Source organism: Oncorhynchus keta, chromosome 1, assembly GCF_023373465.1.
Source record: "Oncorhynchus keta strain PuntledgeMale-10-30-2019 chromosome 1, Oket_V2, whole genome shotgun sequence".
Taxonomy (NCBI): Eukaryota; Metazoa; Chordata; class Actinopteri; order Salmoniformes; family Salmonidae; genus Oncorhynchus; species Oncorhynchus keta.
The window spans coordinates 81,625,143-81,643,760 of NC_068421.1; the positions used below are offsets into that span (position 1 = coordinate 81,625,143).

The following is an 18,618-nucleotide window of genomic DNA, read 5'->3' on the forward strand; positions in this document are numbered from 1 at the left end:
TCATAAAGTCAAGTAAAGAGGCAAGGAGTTTGAAGGTAGGCCTTGAAATACATCCACAGGTACAACACCAATTAACTCAAATTATGTCAATTAGCCTATCAGAAGCTTCTAAAGCAATGACATCCTTTTTTGGAATTTTCCAAGCTGTTTAAAGGCCCAGTCAACTTAGTGTATGTAAACTTCTGACCCACTGGAATTGTGATACAGTGAATTATAAGTGAAATAATCTGTCTGTAAACAATTGTTGGAAAAAATGCACAAAGTAGATGTCCTAACCGACTTGCCAAAACTATATTTTTTTAACAAGACTTTTGTGGTGTGGTTGAAAACGAGTTTTAATGACTTCACCCTAAGCGTATGTAAACTTCCCACTTCAACTGTAGCTATCTGTTGAAAAACAAAGCTGGATAGCTGAGTATTTTTCCCCAATTTATAGAAGATGGACTTACGGAATTGAAGATGCAGCTCAGTAAACACAGAGCAGGTTGTTGTATTTGCAGGAGTAAGTGGATACATTGTGAGTGTATGTGTGTGTTTACAATATAATTATTTAGCATCTAGCTACATAGATGGGTTGGCTGACAACATCACGAAAACGATGTGCACGCTTCCAAGGGGCATAAATCAGCCTGCTGTGATTCTGAATGGAAAGATTGTTATCAAGAATGACACTGCCATGTGGGGAACAATTAGTGGATTAGTTCAGCATGTTTCATCAAGTTATTGATACCATGTCTTGTTTTGAGGTGTTTTGACTGATTTCATGACAATGCCAATACGGCAAACATTGGCTGGCTAGCTAACCAATAACTACAACAATGTTTTGAAACAACAAGTGGTCATTGTGCAAATGTATTTGTTTTCAATAAACATTGGAGACTAAACAAAGCTTACATGTTAACAATTTCAGCCAACCTCATCTGTTTTGTCCTATGGCTGCATGTATTTGGATTTGGTTGCTAAAGCAACAGAGAGAACACAGAGAGAGGTTACCAGACAGGACAGAGAGAACACAGAGAGAGGTTACCAGACAGGACAGAGAGAACACAGAGAGAGGTTAGCAGACAGGACAGAGAGAACACAGAGAGAGATTACCAGACAGGACAGAGAGAACACAGAGAGAGGTTACCAAACAGGAAAGAGAGAAGACAGAGAGAGGTTAGCAGACAAGACAGAGAAAACACAGAGAGAGGTTACCAGACAGGACAGAGAGAACACAGAGAGAGGTTAGCAGACAGGACAGAGAGAACACAGAGAGAGGTTACCAGACAGGACAGAGAGAACACAGAGAGAGGTTACAAGACAGGTACAGAGAGAACACAGAGAGAGGTTAGCAGACAGGACAGAGAGAACACAGAGAGAGGTTACCAGACAGGACAGAGAGAACACAGGTACAGAGAGAACACAGAGAGAGGTTAGCAGACAGGACAGAGAGAACACAGAGAGAGGTTACCAGACAAGACAGAGAGAACACAGAGAGAGGTTACCAGACAAGACAGAGAGAACACAGAGAGAGGTTACCAGACAAGACAGAGAGAACACAGAGAGAGGTTACCAGACAGGACAGAGAGAACATAGAGAGGGGAGGCCCACACAAGACAAACATGGCATATTCCTCTCAAGCCAGAGAAGGTAGTCCTTGCTAAACATTACCTCTCAAAAAAAGAAAGATGCCACTTTTGACATGTCCTGTGTGTATAAATTGTTAGACCCTGATATGTTCCCATCACTGAAGGCAATCATAAAGGCCGTGCTGACCATCCCAGTTAGCATTTGTGAGACATCTTTCTGTGCATTAATTAAGACATCTACATACCTGGCTTAGGAGCCCAATGACCCAAGATAGAATGCGTCATGACAATTGACAAAGATATACATACTAACACGCTTGGGAAAGAGTGAAGTCATAGACAGGTTTGCACCTAAAGTTTAATTTTGAATAATTTCTAATCTTTATGGATGGACTAACATCCTAGTACTGTATAATATAACTGACAAACATTGTGAATCTTTATTTGGAGAAAGGATTGTGTGCTGGTACATGTATGGAAAATTGTGAAGTGTTGTTACTACAGGGCTGTTGGACAGGGTATTTGTTTTTGTGTAATTAATTAGAAATATTGTCCTGTAGGTAATTTATTACCACACATCTGATAAAATCATGATTTTCAAACGTGTTTGGTGCCTGCGTTTTTACACACTATCTGCAAAAGTTGTGTCGTTTATGCAGTTCCAACATAATCCAAAGGACGGCAGCCTAAAATCCCAATCCTGCTATATTGCACGTAACTAGAATTTGCGAGTAGCATGACTAGCTCACATTAGTTAGCAGTAACCATCATCAACAGTGACCATCATCAACAGTGACCATCATCAACAGTGACCATCATCAACAGTAACCATCATCAACAGTGACCATCATCAACAGTGACCATCATCAACAGTAACCATCATCAACAGTAACCATCATCAACAGTAACCATCATCAACAGTAACCATCATCAACAGTGACCATCATCAACAGTGACCATCATCAACAGTGACCATCATCAACAGTAACCATCATCAACAGTGACCATCATCAACAGTGACCATCATCAACAGTAACCATCATCAACAGTAACCATCATCAACAGTGACCATCATCAACAGTAACCATCATCAACAGTAACCATCATCAACAGTGACCATCATCAACAGTGACCATCATCAACAGTAACCATCATCAACAGTAACCATCATCAACAGTGACCATCATCAACAGTGACCATCATCAACAGTGACCATCATCAACAGTGACCATCATCAACAGTGACCATCATCAACAGTGACCATCATCAACAGTAACCATCATCAATAGTGACCATCATCAACAGTAACCATCATCAACAGTGACCATCATCAACAGTGACCATCATCAACAGTAACCATCATCAACAGTGACCATCATCAACAGTGACCATCATCAACAGTGACCATCATCAACAGTAACCATCATCAACAGTGACCATCATCAACAGTGACCATCATCAACAGTAACCATCATCAACAGTGACCATCATCAACAGTGACCATCATCAACAGTGACCATCATCAACAGTGACCATCATCAACAGTGACCATCATCAACAGTGACCATCATCAACAGTGACCATCATCAACAGTGACCATCATCAACAGTGACCATCATCAACAGTGACCATCATCAACAGTGACCATCATCAACAGTGACCATCATCAACAGTGACCATCATCAACAGTGACCATCATCAACATGAGGCTTTTTTTGTTGCCAATCAAATATTGGACATGGTTTCTGAAAACATTGCAATAAAATTACAAATACTTTTCCCAACAATTTATCTTCATGGAAAATTATGATATAGTTATGCACTTCATTTGTACATGCTAATAGATTTAAAATATATATTATTGACACCATATTCCATGGGTTTACTGACCACAATCCATTGAATTAATGTTAAGAAGTGTTAATAATTTGGCATCAAGAGGGAACAGCGCATGGAAGAAAGCAGTGAGATATGCAACAAAGCGTTATGTTTCTGCTAAATGTTCACTACTAGCTTGTGAGAAGCTTCATTTCAGTACTCTACTAAATGGAGGTAAAACTAAGTATATGTTGTTCTCTTGAGCGCATAAAAAATAACTCTGATGATTTAAGATATGTGCCTACACACACACACACACACACACACGCGCACGCGCACGCGCACACGCACACACAAACGCGCGCACACACACAGAGACCCAACACAGGCACAATTCATATCAATCTAGGTTATTTTAATGGACGAAATTACACCACCTTTAATCAGAGCCTATATTACAGGTAGAAAGCTGTGGTGGAAATCATTTTAATCAGGACCTATATTACAGGTAGAAAGCTGTGGTGGAAATCATTTTAATCAGGGCCTATATTACAGGTAGAAAGCTGTGGTGGAAATCATTTTAATCAGGACCTATATTACAGGTAGAAAGCTGTGGTGGAAATCATTTTAATCAGAACCTATATTACAGGTAGAAAGCTGTGGTGGAAATCATTTTAATCAGGACCTATATTACAGGTAGAAAGCTCTGGTGGAAATCATTTTAATCAGGGCCTATATTACAGGTAGAAAGCTGTGGTGGAAATCATTTTAACCAGGACCTATATTACAGGTAGAAAGCTGTGGTGGAAATCATTTTAATCAGGACCTATATTACAGGTAGAAAGCTGTGGTGGAAATCATATTAATCAGGGCCTATATTACAGGTAGAAAGCTGTGGTGGAAATCATTTTAATCAGGACCTATATTACAGGTAGAAAGCTGTGGTGGAAATCATTTTAATAATGACCTATATTACAGGTAGAAAGCTGTGGTGGAAATAATTTTAATCAGGGCCTATATTACAGGTAGAAAGCTGTGGTGGAAATCATTTTAATCAGGGCCTATATTACAGGTAGAAAGCTGTGGTGGAAATCATTTTAATCAGGACCTATATTACAGGTAGAAAGCTGTGGTGGAAATAATTTTAATCAGGGCCTATATTACAGGTAGAAAGCTGTGGTGGAAATCATTTTAATCAGGACCTATATTACAGGTAGAAATCTGTGGTGGAAATCATTTTAATCAGGACCTATATTACAGGTAGAAAGCTGTGGTGGAAATCATTTTAATCAGGGCCTATATTACAGGTAGAAAGCTGTGGTGGAAATCATTTTAATCAGGACCTATATTACAGGTAGAAAGCTGTGGTGGAAATCATTTTAATCAGGGCCTATATTACAGGTAGAAAGCTGTGGTGGAAATCATTTTAATCAGGGCCTATATTACAGGTAGAAAGCTGTGGTGGAAATCATTTTAATCAGGACCTATATAACAGGTAGAAAGCTGTGGTGGAAATCATTTTAATCAGGACCTATATTACAGGTAGAAAGCTGTGGTGGAAATCATTTTAATCAGGGCCTATATTACAGGTAGAAAGCTGTGGTGGAAATCATTTTGATCAGGGCCTATATTACAGGTAGAAATCTGTGGTGGAAATCATTTTAATCAGGGCCTATATTACAGGTAGAAAGCTGTGGTGGAAATCATTTTGATCAGGGCCTATATTACAGGTAGAAAGCTGTGGTGGAAATCATTTTAATCAGGACCTATATTACAGGTAGAAAGCTGTGGTGGAAATCATTTTAATCAGGGCCTATATTACAGGTAGAAAGCTGTGGTGGAAATCATTTTAATCAGGACCTATATAACAGGTAGAAAGCTGTGGTGGAAATCATATTAATCAGGGCCTATATTACAGGTAGAAAGCTGTGGTGGAAATCATATTAATCAGGGCCTATATTACAGGTAGAAAGCTGTGGTGGAAATCATTTTAATCAGGACCTATATTACAGGTAGAAAGCTGTGGTGGAAATCATATTAATCAGGGCCTATATTACAGGTAGAAAGCTGTGGTGGAAATAATTTTAATCAGGACCTATATTACAGGTAGAAAGCTGTGGTGTAAATCATTTTAATCAGGGCCTATATTACAGGTAGAAAGCTGTGGTGGAAATCATTTTAATCAGGACCTATATTACAGGTAGAAAGCTGTGGTGGAAATCATTTTAACCAGGACCTATATTACAGGTAGAAAGCTGTGGTGGAAATCATATTAATCAGGGCCTATATTACAGGTAGAAAGCTGTGGTGGAAATAATTTTAATCAGGACCTATATTACAGGTAGAAAGCTGTGGTGGAAATCATTTTAATCAGGGCCTATATTACAGGTAGAAAGCTGTGGTGGAAATCATTTTAATCAGGACCTATATTACAGGTAGAAAGCTGTGGGGGAAATCATTTTAATCAGGGCCTGTATTACAGGTAGAAAGCTGTGGTGGAAATGATTGTAATGGGAACTACAGTATATTTCAGGTAGAAAGCAGTGGTGGAAGTTCTTTATAGGGCTGGGACTGTAGTACAGGTAGAAATCTGTGATGGAAATAATTAATAGGGCAAGGATTATTTTACAGGTAGAAAGTGTGGTGGAAATAATTGTAATGGGGGCCTATATAACAGGTAGAAAAATGTGGTCAAAATTCTTTATAGGGGCGGGACTTTTAATACATAGTCCCATGTAGCTCTGGTGTTGGCCTCTTTACCTCATGTCAATCAAACATGTCAATCAAACATGTCAACCAAACCTGTCAATCACCGCTGTCAAAGTAATGGAGATACAGTGTGTAGGTGAATGTAATGCAAGGTACTCACAGGTTTCCCTGGTAGGCCTCTCTCCCCTGGACCGCCAGCTTTACCCTGCAAGAGGAAAGGCATGTAATAGATGGTTGAGTCATGACAATTCAGGGGTGGGAAACTCCAGTCCTCGGGGGCCTGATTGGTGTCACAATGTTTCTCCAGCCCTAGCAAACACAGCTGATTAATCAAATTGCATTCTAAACTGAAGATCATGATTAGGTGATTATTGGAGTCAGGTGTTAGCTGGGGCAAAACCAATCAGACCCCCCGAGGACTGGAATTGCCCACCCCTGCCGGGATAATTGCATGATGAGTGTACCAGTTATACAGTACCGTCCCTAGTGGACTACGAGCATTAGTTCGTATTACAGATGTAGGATCTTAATTTGATCACCACATTGCAGGAGAACTTACCTGCAATGCAGCACATTTAAAACTTGTAGTATATTTGAGGTTTTAAAAGGCTTCTGAAGTTTGTAATTTTCTCTGAAATTTCTGACTTGTTTTCCCTTTATGAAAAATGTATCAACCCCTACAAAAATATAAATGTATTACACTGAACAAAAATATAAACACAACATGCAACAATTTCAAATATTTTACTGAGTTATAGTTCCTATAAGGAAATTTGTCAATTGAAATAAATTCATTAGGCCCTAATCTATGGGCGTGGATCAGAAAACCAGTCAGTATCTGGTGTGACCACCACTTGCCTCATGCAGCGACACATTTCCTTCACCTAGAGTTGATCAGGCTGTTGATTGTGCCCTGTGGAACGTTGTTCCACTCCTGTGTGTAGTTGCTGGATATTGGCGGGAACTGGAACACAGTGTCGTACACGTTGATCCAGAGCATCCCAAACATGCTCAATGGGTGACATGTCTGGTGAGGATGCAGACCATGGAAGAACTGGGACATTTTCAGCTTCCAGGAAATGTGTACAGATGCTTGCAACATGGGGCCTTGCTCAATCATGCTGAAACATGAGATGATGGTGGCGGATGAATGGCACGACAATGGGCCTCAGGATAAAATGCAATTGTTTTCGTTTATCCGTAGCTTATGTCTGCCCTTACCAAAACCCCACTGCCACCATGGCGCACTCTGTTCACAACGTTGACATCAGCAAACCGCATGAGCACAGGACACCATACACGCAGTCTGCCATCTGCCCGGTACAGTTGAAACCGGGATTCATCCGTGAAGAGCACACTTCTTCTGCATGCCAGTGGCCATCAAAGGTGAGGATTTGCGCACTGAAGTTGGTTACTATGCTGAACTGCAGTCAGGAGGACGACGAGCACGAGAAGAAATTCTTTGGTTGTTCAAACCGTTTCATCAGCTTTTCCGGGTGGCTGGGATCAGATAATCCCACTGGTGAAGAAGCCGGATGTGGAGGTCTTGGGCTGGCGTGGTTACAGGTGGTGTGCGGTTGTGAGGCCGGTTGGATGTACTGCCAAATTCTCTAAAATGACATTGGAGGTGGCTTAGTGTAGAGAAATTAACATTTAATTATCTGGCAACAGCTCAGGGGGACATTCCTGCAGTCAGCATGATTATGCTGTTTAATCAGCTTCTTGATATGTCAGGTGGATGGAGAAATGCTCCCTAACAGGTATGCAAACCGATTTGTGCACAATTTGAGATAAATCAGCTTTTTGTACATATGGAACATTTCTGGGATTTTCTTTTCTTCAGTTTAGGAAACAAGTGGAGGCTGGTGGAGGAGATATAGGAGGACGGGCTCATTGTAATGGCTGGAATAGAATTATGGAACAGAGTCAAAACATGTGGTTTCCATATGTTGGATGTGTTTGATACCATTCCATTCATTCTGTTCCAGCCATTACAATGAGCCCGTCCTCCTATAGCTCCTCCCACCAGCTGCCACTGCATGAAACATGGGACCAACACATTACTTGTTGAGTTTATATTTTTGTTCAGTATATAATCCACATACTGTAATAATTCACATTACCTGTTGCTGCAGAATTATTTTCCTGCTGTAACAAACTGGCACAAATTAAGATCCTACACTGTATGCAAGTCTCATGAATATCTTCTATTATCCAAGATATCCTCAACTTAGTGGAGGTACTATAGTTCACCTACAGGTAAATGCCAAAATAAAGGAAAAAACAATATAAAATGTCTTAATAGGGCGTTGGGACACCACCAGCCAGAAGAGATTCAATGCACCGTGGAATAGATTCTACAAGTGTCTGGAACTCTATTGGAGGGATGCGACACCATTATTCTACAAGAAATTCCATCATTTGGTGTTTTGTTGATGGTGGTGGAAAACGCTGTCTCAGGCTCCGCTCCAGATTCTCACATAAGTGTTGAATTGGATTGAGATCTGATGACTGAGACAGCCGTGGCATATGGTTCACATCGTTTTCAAGCTCATCAGTTAAGTCAGGAACCACACCTGTGTGGAAGCACCTGCTTTCAATACCCCTCCTGTCTCAGCCTCCAGTATTTATGCTGCAGTAGTTTATGTGTCGGGGGGCTAGGGTCAGTTTGTTATATCTGGAGTACTTCTCCTGTCCTATTCGGTGTCCTGTGTGAATCTAAGTGTGCGTTCTCTAATTCTCTCCTTCTCTCTTTCTTTCTCTCTCTCGGAGGACCTGAGCCCTAGGACCATGCCCCAGGACTACCTGACATGATGACTCCTTGCTGTCCCCAGTCCACCTGGCCATGCTGCTGCTCCAGTTTCAACTGGCCTGGGCCCTAGGACCATGTCCCAGGACTACCTGACATGAGGACTCCTTGCTGTCCCCAGTCCACCTGGCCATGCTCCTGCTCCAGTTTCAACTGTTCTGCCTTACTATTATTCAACCATGCTGGTCATTTATGAACATTTGAACATCTTGGCCACGTTCTGTTATAATCTCCACCCGGCACAGCCAGAAGAGGACTGGCCACCCCACATATGCTCTCTCTAATTCTCTCTTTCTTTCTCTCTCTCGGAGGACCTGAGCCCTAGGACCGTGCCCCAGGACTACCTGACATGATGGCTCCTTGCTGTCCCCAGTCCACCTGACTGTGCTGCTGCTCCAGTTTCAACTGTTCTGCCTTATTATTATTCGACCATGCTGGTCATTTATGAACATTTGAACATCTTGGTCATGTTCTGTTATAATCTCTACCCGGCACAGCCAGAAGAGGACTGGCCACCCCACATAGCCCGGTTCCTCTCTAGGTTTCTTCCTAGGTTTTGGCCTTTCTAGGGAGTTTTTCCTAGCCACCGTGCTTTTACACCTGCATTGTTTGCTGTTTGGGGTTTTAGGCTGGGTTTCTGTACAGCACTTTGAGATATCAGCTGATGTACGAAGGGCTATATAAATAAATTTGATTTGATTTGATTTGAATATAGTTTGTATCCCTCATTTACATGAGTGTTTCCATTATTTTGGCAGTTACGTGTGTTAACATTTCTGCTCCTAACTGAACTATCTATCCTCTGTTAAAGAAATGCCATTGAAGACATCAAAGATAGATACTTTGTTGTCCATTTTTCAATACTAGAACACAGGACATCAAAGCTAGCGATGACACGGGTGCACTGGTCCATCATGTTAGGAACCATTACACTCATCTAGATTCATCCAAAATGATGAGCAAAAATGACTCACTATAATCTACCTTCATAAACTCTCTCCATCCAACCAATGGCTCTACCCATCTACAGGTTGTGTTTTAATGAAATCCCCAAACCAAAATGGAGACAATGACGCTAGCAAATATAAAGCCAGGGTAGGTTTTTCATCCCAAATAAAGAGCAACACATTGATTACAGTTAAAATACAGAGCAGGGTACATTTTCCTCTTGCTGCAGCTGCAGCTCTTTATTGATATAGCTCACGTTTCATTACTGTGAGCTGGAAGAGGTTTTTCATAGACTATAACTTGATACAGCCATCAGAAGAATGGCACCCTCTGCAAATAAAACGGTTAATTAAAGTCTACCGATCTCCCACACAGATCTTAATGGCAATTTAAACCTCATGTTATGGTGGCCCAAGTGGAACCTTTTCACTCAGATGTAGGAATAATAACACATGGGGTAGGTCTCCTACACAGTAGAGTCTGTTGTGTAGAATGAATGCAGGAGCAGGGGTGATACAGGAAGTAACTTTGCCTCATTCTGGCCTGTCATTGGTCAGCAGGGGTGATACAGGAAGTAACTTTGCCTCATTTTGGCCTGTAATTGGTCAGCAGGGGTGATACAGGAAGTAACCCTGCCTCATTCTGGCCTGTAATTGGTCAGCAGGAGTGATACAGGAAGTAACCCTGCCTCATTCTTGCCTCAGGTGAACGATAAGGGACTTTCTGTTGAGATCCAATTATTTTGTCATCGTATGTGGCCTCCTGCACCCTATTCAATGTGCCCTCTAATCAGTATAGGGACAGAGTCATGTGCAGAAACACACAGGACAGGAGCAAACTCCCACACTGCCACTGCAGACACAGACACAGACACAGACACAGACACAGACACAGACACAGACACAGACACAGACACAGACACAGACACAGACACAGACACAGACACAGACAGACAGACACAGACAGACAGACAGACAGACACAGACAGACACAGACAGACAGACAGACAGACAGACAGACAGACAGACAGACAGACAGACAGACAGACAGACAGACAGACAGACAGACAGACAGACAGACAGACACAGACACACACACACACACACACACACACACACACACACACACACACACACACACACACACACACACACACACACACACACACACACACACACACACACACACACACACACACACACACACACACACACACACGTTGTATATACATTTCTGATGTTAAATTAAAAGCACACATGTTCTTGAGGTGCTGGGTCAGTGGTAGAAAGTAAAGCAGACAGGTGATGCAGAGTACTCACTATGAACCCAGGCTCCCCTTTCGTTCCACCTTCCCCCTGCTCTCCCTGCAGAAGAGCAAGAGAGAGAGAGAGGAATAAAGAGAGATCTTAGTGAGGCAACAAATAGACTTTTAATCAGGTCAAAGTGCACAGAACAAGGTTTTTAAGTCAGGTAGAAAGAGGACATTCAGTATAATGTTCTTCTCAGGGTGAGAAGATGTTTACCTTGGTGCCCTCAGGCCCTGGTTCCCCCAGTGGACCGTCTGCACCCCTCGGCCCCTATGACACAGAAACACAGCCGCTAAGCCCTCTGTGTGTGTGTGTGTGTGTGTGAGTGTGTGTGTATCCCTGGGCCCCTATGACACACAAATATCTTAGTCCTCTCTGTATGCATGGTTTACAAACCACTCAGCCATCACATCACACAACGGCACTCGTAAATACAAGCACACACCCACCCACACTCTCACACCCGCACACAGCAACACACCCACACATGCACACACCCACACAACCACGCACACCCACCCAAACCTACTGTACTTAGCAGTGTACAATATGGGATATAGGCGTAACCAAATCATCTAGAGTGTCTCAATAAAATAATGGGGTGGAGGAGGCGAGAGCATGGGGAGCATCAAACACATAAGGGCATTGGTGTTAGGAGCAGCACATGGTAGCAGTCTACTGTGCAGGCCCTTTTTGTCTTCAAACACATCCGCATGGAATTCCAGAAAGACAGACAGACAGTTGGACTGCATAATATCAACAACTTGAGAGTAATCAGCTTCTTCTTTGTCTGTGTCTATCTGGGGGTTACCTGCTGACCTTTGCAATCCACTCCTCTCTATCTCTCTCTCTCTCTCTCTCTCTCTCTCCATCCCTCTCCATCCCTCTCCATCCCTCTCCCTGTCTTTAATACCTACACACAAAATGGTAAATGCTAGACAGTCAGGCCACATTCAGTGGTGCGTTTTGGAGGAGGAAACACAAGCAACTGACTGATCATCCGTCTGCGTGTGCTCTACTGGACTACTCTGTCTTCCTGTAGTGGACGCTACATTTACTGTACCTTGGTTCAGGGCAGGCCAAGGATACAGCGGGGAAATAGGTCAAACAGTAAAACGAAGTGTTTACTTACTCATAAAACTATTCAACACAGACATTTGAGTGAGTGGATGTACTGTATGGGGCTCCGCCTCACACGGCTGGATGTCCAGCTGGTTGTCAAGGCCAAGCAAAACGAGAGCAGAGCCACCACTTGTCAGTCCAAATGAAACGAGTAGAGCTAAAACAAATCTCATTTGCTGAATCGGAAATTGTAACTTTCTTTTACTTGATCCTAAAACTGTACAGTTGGGTGAATGGCTCATTCACGGTTGTTAACAGGCACTAACTGTGCCCTATTACAAACACTTGGCTCAGTCAGTTCTATGGATTAGAACAGTAGCCAAACACACTTATAATTTATACTAAATCCAATTAAAATTCAATCCCTGCTTTGATTGGTCAATTGAGTGAGCCAAGTGACAAATGAACACATTGTGAGGTCAATGAGGACAACTGAAAGACACATAGACAGGTCAAGAGCTAAAAGATGATGCGTCATGGGGAACTATTGTCTCCTAGCTTCTGTCTGCAGGTAATAGTTTATACTGTAGTACTACTGAAGTTAGTCCATACACACCAAGCATACCAAACATCAGGAACAACCCCCATGCCCCTTTGCCCTCAGAGCAGCCTAAATTCATCGGGGCATGGACTCTACAAGTGGTCGAAAGCATTCCACAGGGATGCTGGCCCATGTTGACTCCAATGCTTCCCACAGTTGTGTCAAGTTGGCTGGATGTCCTTTGGGTGGGGGACCATTCTTGATACACACTGAAACTGTTGAGCGTGAAAACCCAGCAGCGTTGCAGTTCTCGACACACTCAAACCGGTGCGCCTGGCACCTACTATCATACCCCGTTCAAAGGCACTTAAATATTTTGTCATCACCCTCTGAATGGCACACATACACAATCCATGTCTCAATTGTCTCAAGGTTAAAAATCCTTCTTTGACCTGTTTCCTCTCCTTCATCTACACTGATTGAAGTGGATTTAAACAAGTGACATCAATAAGGGATCATAGCTTTCACCTGTATTTCATGGAAAGAGTAAGTGTTCTTAACGTTATGTACACTCAGTGTATAGTTACTACTGGGACATATATTATTTTATCTGGATGTAATATCTCATATAGTAATGTAGTATCTCATATAGTCATGTAATATCTCATATATTCATGTAATAGCCTATATAGTGATGTAATATCATTAAAGCCGCAGACTTAATGAATCTGTAAATGATTAGATATCAGAGAGAGAGAGAGAGAGAGAGAGAGAGAGATAAAAGGGGAGAAAGCGACCTTTTCTTTTCTCCTACTGTACATTGTGACATCATGAATCTAGGCCTAGTTCAAGTACGCCACATTTCATCATCCAGACCTGATTTCTTTATCGCTCAGACGGTTAAACCATAAGAGCAGGTCATAATAAGGTTAGGATAACAACTATTGGATTGGCCCTGTGGAGGCGTAGACTGGCAGCAAGCTGAGCTGTTTCACTTTGCTGCTGTTAAGTACTTTAGCCTGTTGGACACGAGAGATAAACATCCCAGCAGCACGTCATGCATGTTTATATCAGAACAGCTGTTCCAAAATACCAGCGTGTAATCAAATCACTGCCGACACAACACTTTCATTAAATGTATTGTTACTGAACAATGCTGTTCTGGTTATAGAAGTGTTGTGATTCAGTGGACAGATCACATACAGTGCCTTCGGAAAGTATTCAGACCCCTTTGACTTTTTCCACATTTTGATACGTTACAGCCTTATTCTAAAATGGATTAATAAAACAAATATCTTCAACAATCTACACACAATACACCATAATGACAAAGTGAAAACAGGTTTCAATAAGTATTCAGACCCTTTGCTATGAGACTCGAAATTTAGCACCTGTTGCCATTAATAATCCATGAGACGTTTCTACAACTTGATTGGAGTCCACCTGTGGTAAATTAAATTGATTGGACATAATTTGGAAAGGCACACACCTGTCTATAAGGTCCAACAGTGAACAGTGCATGTCAGAGCAAAAACCAAGCCATGAATTCGAAGGAATTGTCTGTAGAGCTCCGAGACAGGATTGTGTAAAGGCACAGATCAGGGCAAGGGTACCAAAACATTTCTGCAGCATTGAAGGTCCTCAAGAACATAACCTCCTTCATTCTTAAATGGATGAAGTTTGGAACCACCAAGACTCTTCCTAGAGCTGGCCGCCCGGCTAAACTGAGAAATTTGGGGAGAAGGGCCTTGGTCAGGGAAGTGACCAAGAACCCGATGGTCACTCTGAGGGAGTTCAAGAGTTCCTCTGTGGAGATGGGAGAAGGACAACCATCTCCAGAAGGACAACCATCTCTGCAGCACTCCACCAAACAGACCTATATGGTGGAGCGGCCAGATGGAAGCGTCTCCTCAGTAAAAGGCACATGACAGCCTGCTTGGAGTTTGCCAAAAGCCACCTAAACAAGATTCTCTGGTCTGATGAAACCAAGATTGAACTCTTTGGCCTGAATGCCAAGTGTTACGTCTGGAGGAAATCTGGCACCATCCCTAAAGTGAAGCATGGTGGTGGCAGCATCATGCTGTGGGGATGTTTTTCATGGGCAGGGACTGGGAGACTAGTCAGGATCGAGGCAAAGATGAACGGAGCAAAGTACAGAGAGAACCTTGATGAAAACCTGCTGGGGCGAAGGTTCACCTTCCAACAGGACAACGACCCTAAGCACACAGCCAATACAACGCAGGAGTGGCTTCGGGACAAATCAATGAATGTACTTGAGTGGCCCAGCCAGAGCGCAGACTTGAACCCGATCAAACATCTTTGAATGGACCTGAAAATAGCTGTGCAACCACTCTCCCCATCCAACCTGACAGAGCTTGAGAGGATCTGCAGAGAAGAATGGGAGAAACTGCCAAAATACAGGTGTGCCAAGCTTGTAGCGTCATACCCAAGAAGACTCAAGGCTGTAATCACTGCCAAAGATGCTTCAACAAAGTACAGAGTAAAGAGTCTGAATACCAATGAAAATGCAATATTTTAGTTGTTAATTTTTTATACATTTGCAAAAATGTCTTCACTTGTTTTTGCTTTGTCAGGATGAGGTATTGTGTGTAGTAGATTGATAAGGGAACAAACAATTTAATCAATTTTAGAATAAGGCTCTAAAGTAACAAAATGTGGAAAAGGTCAATGAGTGTACTGTTTGTGTAATGTACTATTTGTGTAGTGTGGCTAGATGGTAGTTGCACTGTTTGTTTAGTGTGGCTAGATGGTAGCTGTACTGTTTGTGTAATGTACTGTTTGTGTAGTGTGGCTAGATGGTAGCTGTACTGTTTGTGTAGTGTGGCTAGATGGTAGTTGTACTGTTTGTGTAGTGAGGCGAGATGGTAGCTGTACTGTTTGTTTAGTGTGGCTAGGTGGTAGCTGTACTGTTTGTTTAGTGTGGCTAGGTGGTAGCTGTACTGTTTGTTTAGTGTGGCTAGGTGGTAGCTGTACTGTTTGTTTAGTGTGGCTAGATGGTAGCTGTACTGTTTGTGTAGTGTGGCTAGATGGTAGCTGTACTGTTTGTTTAGTGTGACTAGGTGGAAGCTGTACTGTTTGTGTACTGTACTGTTTGTGTAGTGTGGCAAGATGGTAGCTGTACTGTTTGTTTAGTGTGGCTAGATGGTAGCTGTACTATTTGTGTAGTGTGGCGAGATGGTAGTTGTACTGTTTGTTGAGTGTGGGTAGATGGTAGCTGTACTATTTGTGTAATGTACTGTTTGTGTAGTGTGGCTCAATGGTAGCTGTACTGTTTATGTAATGTACTGTTTGTGTAGTGTGGCTAGATGGAAGCTGTACTGTTTGTGTAATGTACTGTTTGTGTCGTGTGGCTCGATGGTAGCTGTACTGTTTGTGTAATGTACTGTTTGTGTCGTGTGGCTCGATGGTAGCTGTACTGTTTGTGTAATGTACTGTTTGTGTAGTGTGGCTCGATGGTAGCTGTACTGTTTGTGTAATGTACTGTTTGTGTAGTGTGGCTCGATGGTAGCTGTACTGTTTGTGTAGTGTGGCTAGAAGGTAGCTGTACTGTTTGTGTAATGTACTGTTTGCGTAGTGTGGCGAGATGGTAGCTGTACTGTTTGTTTAGTGTGGCTAGGTGGTAGCTGTACTGTTTGTTTAGTGTGGCTAGATGGTAGCTGTACTGTTTGTGTAGTGTGGCTAGATGGTAGCTGTACTGTTTGTTTAGTGTGACTAGGTGGAAGCTGTACTGTTTGTGTACTGTACTGTTTGTGTAGTGTGGCAAGATGGTAGCTGTACTGTTTGTTTAGTGTGGCTAGATGGTAGCTGTACTATTTGTGTAGTGTGGCGAGATGGTAGTTGTACTGTTTGTTGAGTGTGGCTAGATGGTAGCTGTACTATTTGTGTAATGTACTGTTTGTGTAGTGTGGCTCAATGGTAGCTGTACTGTTTATGTAATGTACTGTTTGTTTAGTGTGGCTAGATGGAAGCTGTACTGTTTGTGTAATGTACTGTTTGTGTCGTGTGGCTCGATGGTAGCTGTACTGTTTGTGTAATGTACTGTTTGTGTCGTGTGGCTCGATGGTAGCTGTACTGTTTGTGTAATGTACTGTTTGTGTAGTGTGGCTCGATGGTAGCTGTACTGTTTGTGTAATGTACTGTTTGTGTAGTGTGGCGAGATGGTAGCTGTACTGTTTGTTTAGTGTGGCTAGGTGGTAGCTGTACTGTTTGTTTAGTGTGGCTAGATGGTAGCTGTACTGTTTGTGTAGTGTGGCTAGATGGTAGCTGTACTGTTTGTTTAGTGTACTGTTTGTGTAATGTACTGTTTGTGTAGTGTGGCTAGATGGTAGCTGTTCTGTTTGTGTAATGTACTGTTTGTGTAGTGTACTGTTTGTGTAGTGTGGCTAGATGGTAGCTGTACTGTTTGTGTAGTGTACTGTTTGTGTAATGTACTGTTTGTGTAGTGTGGCTAGATGGTAGCTGTTCTGTTTGTGTAATGTACTGTTTGTGTAGTGTGGCTAGATGGTAGCTGTACTGTTTGTTTAGTGTGGCTAGATGGTAGCTGTACTGTTTGTGTAGTGTGGCTAGATGGAAGCTGTACTGTGTGTGTAATGTACTGTTTGTGTAGTATGGCTTGATGGAAGCTGTACTGTTTGTGTAATGTACTGTTTGTGTAGTATGGCTTGATGGAAGCTGTACTGTGTGTGTAATGTACTGTTTGTGTAGTATGGCTTGATGGAAGCTGTACTGTGTGTGTAATGTACTTTTTGTGTAGTATGGCTTGATGGAAGCTGTACTGTTTGTGTAATGTACTGTTTGTGTAGTGTGGCTAGATGGTAGCTGTACTGTTTGTGTAGTGTGGCTAGATGGAAGCTGTACTGTGTGTGTAATGTACTGTTTGTGTAGTATGGCTTGATGGAAGCTGTACTGTTTGTGTAATGTACTGTTTGTGTAGTGTGGCTAGATGGTAGGTGTACTGTTTGTGTAGTGTGGCTAGATGGTCGCTGTACTGTTTGTTTAGTGTGGCTAGATGGTAGCTGTACTATTTGTGTAGTGTGGCTAGATGGTAGCTGTACTGTTTGTTTAGTGTGGCTAGATGGTAGCTGTACTGTTTGTGTACTGTACTGTTTGTGTAGTGTGGCTAGATGGTAGCTGTACTGTTTGTGTAGTGTGGCTAGATGGTAGCTGTACTGTTTGTTTAGTGTGGCTAGGTGGTAGCTGTACTGTTTGTGTACTGTACTGTTTGTGTAGTGTGGCTAGATGGTAGCTGTACTGTTTGTGTAGTATGGCTAGATGGTAGCTGTACAGTTTGTGTACTGTGGCAAGATGGTAGCTGTACTGTTTGTGTAGTGTACTGTTTGTGTAATGTACTGTTTGTGTAGTGTGGCAAGATGGTAGCTGTACTGTTTGTGTAGTGTGGCTAGATGGTAGCTGTACTGTTTGTGTAGTATGGCTAGATGGTAGCTGTACAGTTTGTTTAGTGTGGCTAGATGGTAGCTGTACTGTTTGTGTAATGTACTGTTTGTGTAGTATGGCTAGATGGTAGCTGTACTGTTTGTTTAGTGTGGCTAGATGGTAGCTGTACTGTTTGTGTAATGTACTGTTTGTGTAGTGTGGCTAGATTGTAGCTGTACTGTTTGTGTAGTGTGGCTAGATGGTCGCTGTACTGTTTGTTTAGTGAGGCTAGATGGTAGCTGTACTGTTTGTGTAGTGTGGCTAGATGGTATCTGTACTGTTTGTGTAATGTACTGTTTGTGTAGTATGGCTAGATGGTAGCTGTACTGTTTGTTTAGTGTGGCTAGATGGTAGCTGTACTGTTTGTGAAGTGTGGCTAGATGGTAGCTGTACTGTTTG

At 42.3% G+C, this 18,618-nt stretch overlaps 1 protein-coding gene across 1 annotated transcript in view; it reads right to left on the minus strand.

Moving 5' to 3' along the window:
- Window positions 1-18,618, minus strand: part of LOC118375277 (collagen alpha-1(XXIV) chain) — a 237,162-nt gene that overhangs the window by 69,497 nt on the left and 149,047 nt on the right. The window contains exons 29-31 of the mRNA XM_052462099.1: window positions 11,379-11,432; window positions 11,175-11,219; window positions 6,259-6,303 (exon numbers count right to left, since the gene is read on the minus strand). Coding sequence (XP_052318059.1) covers window positions 6,259-6,303; window positions 11,175-11,219; window positions 11,379-11,432 — 144 coding nt within the window. The remainder of the gene's footprint in view (window positions 1-6,258; window positions 6,304-11,174; window positions 11,220-11,378; window positions 11,433-18,618) is intronic.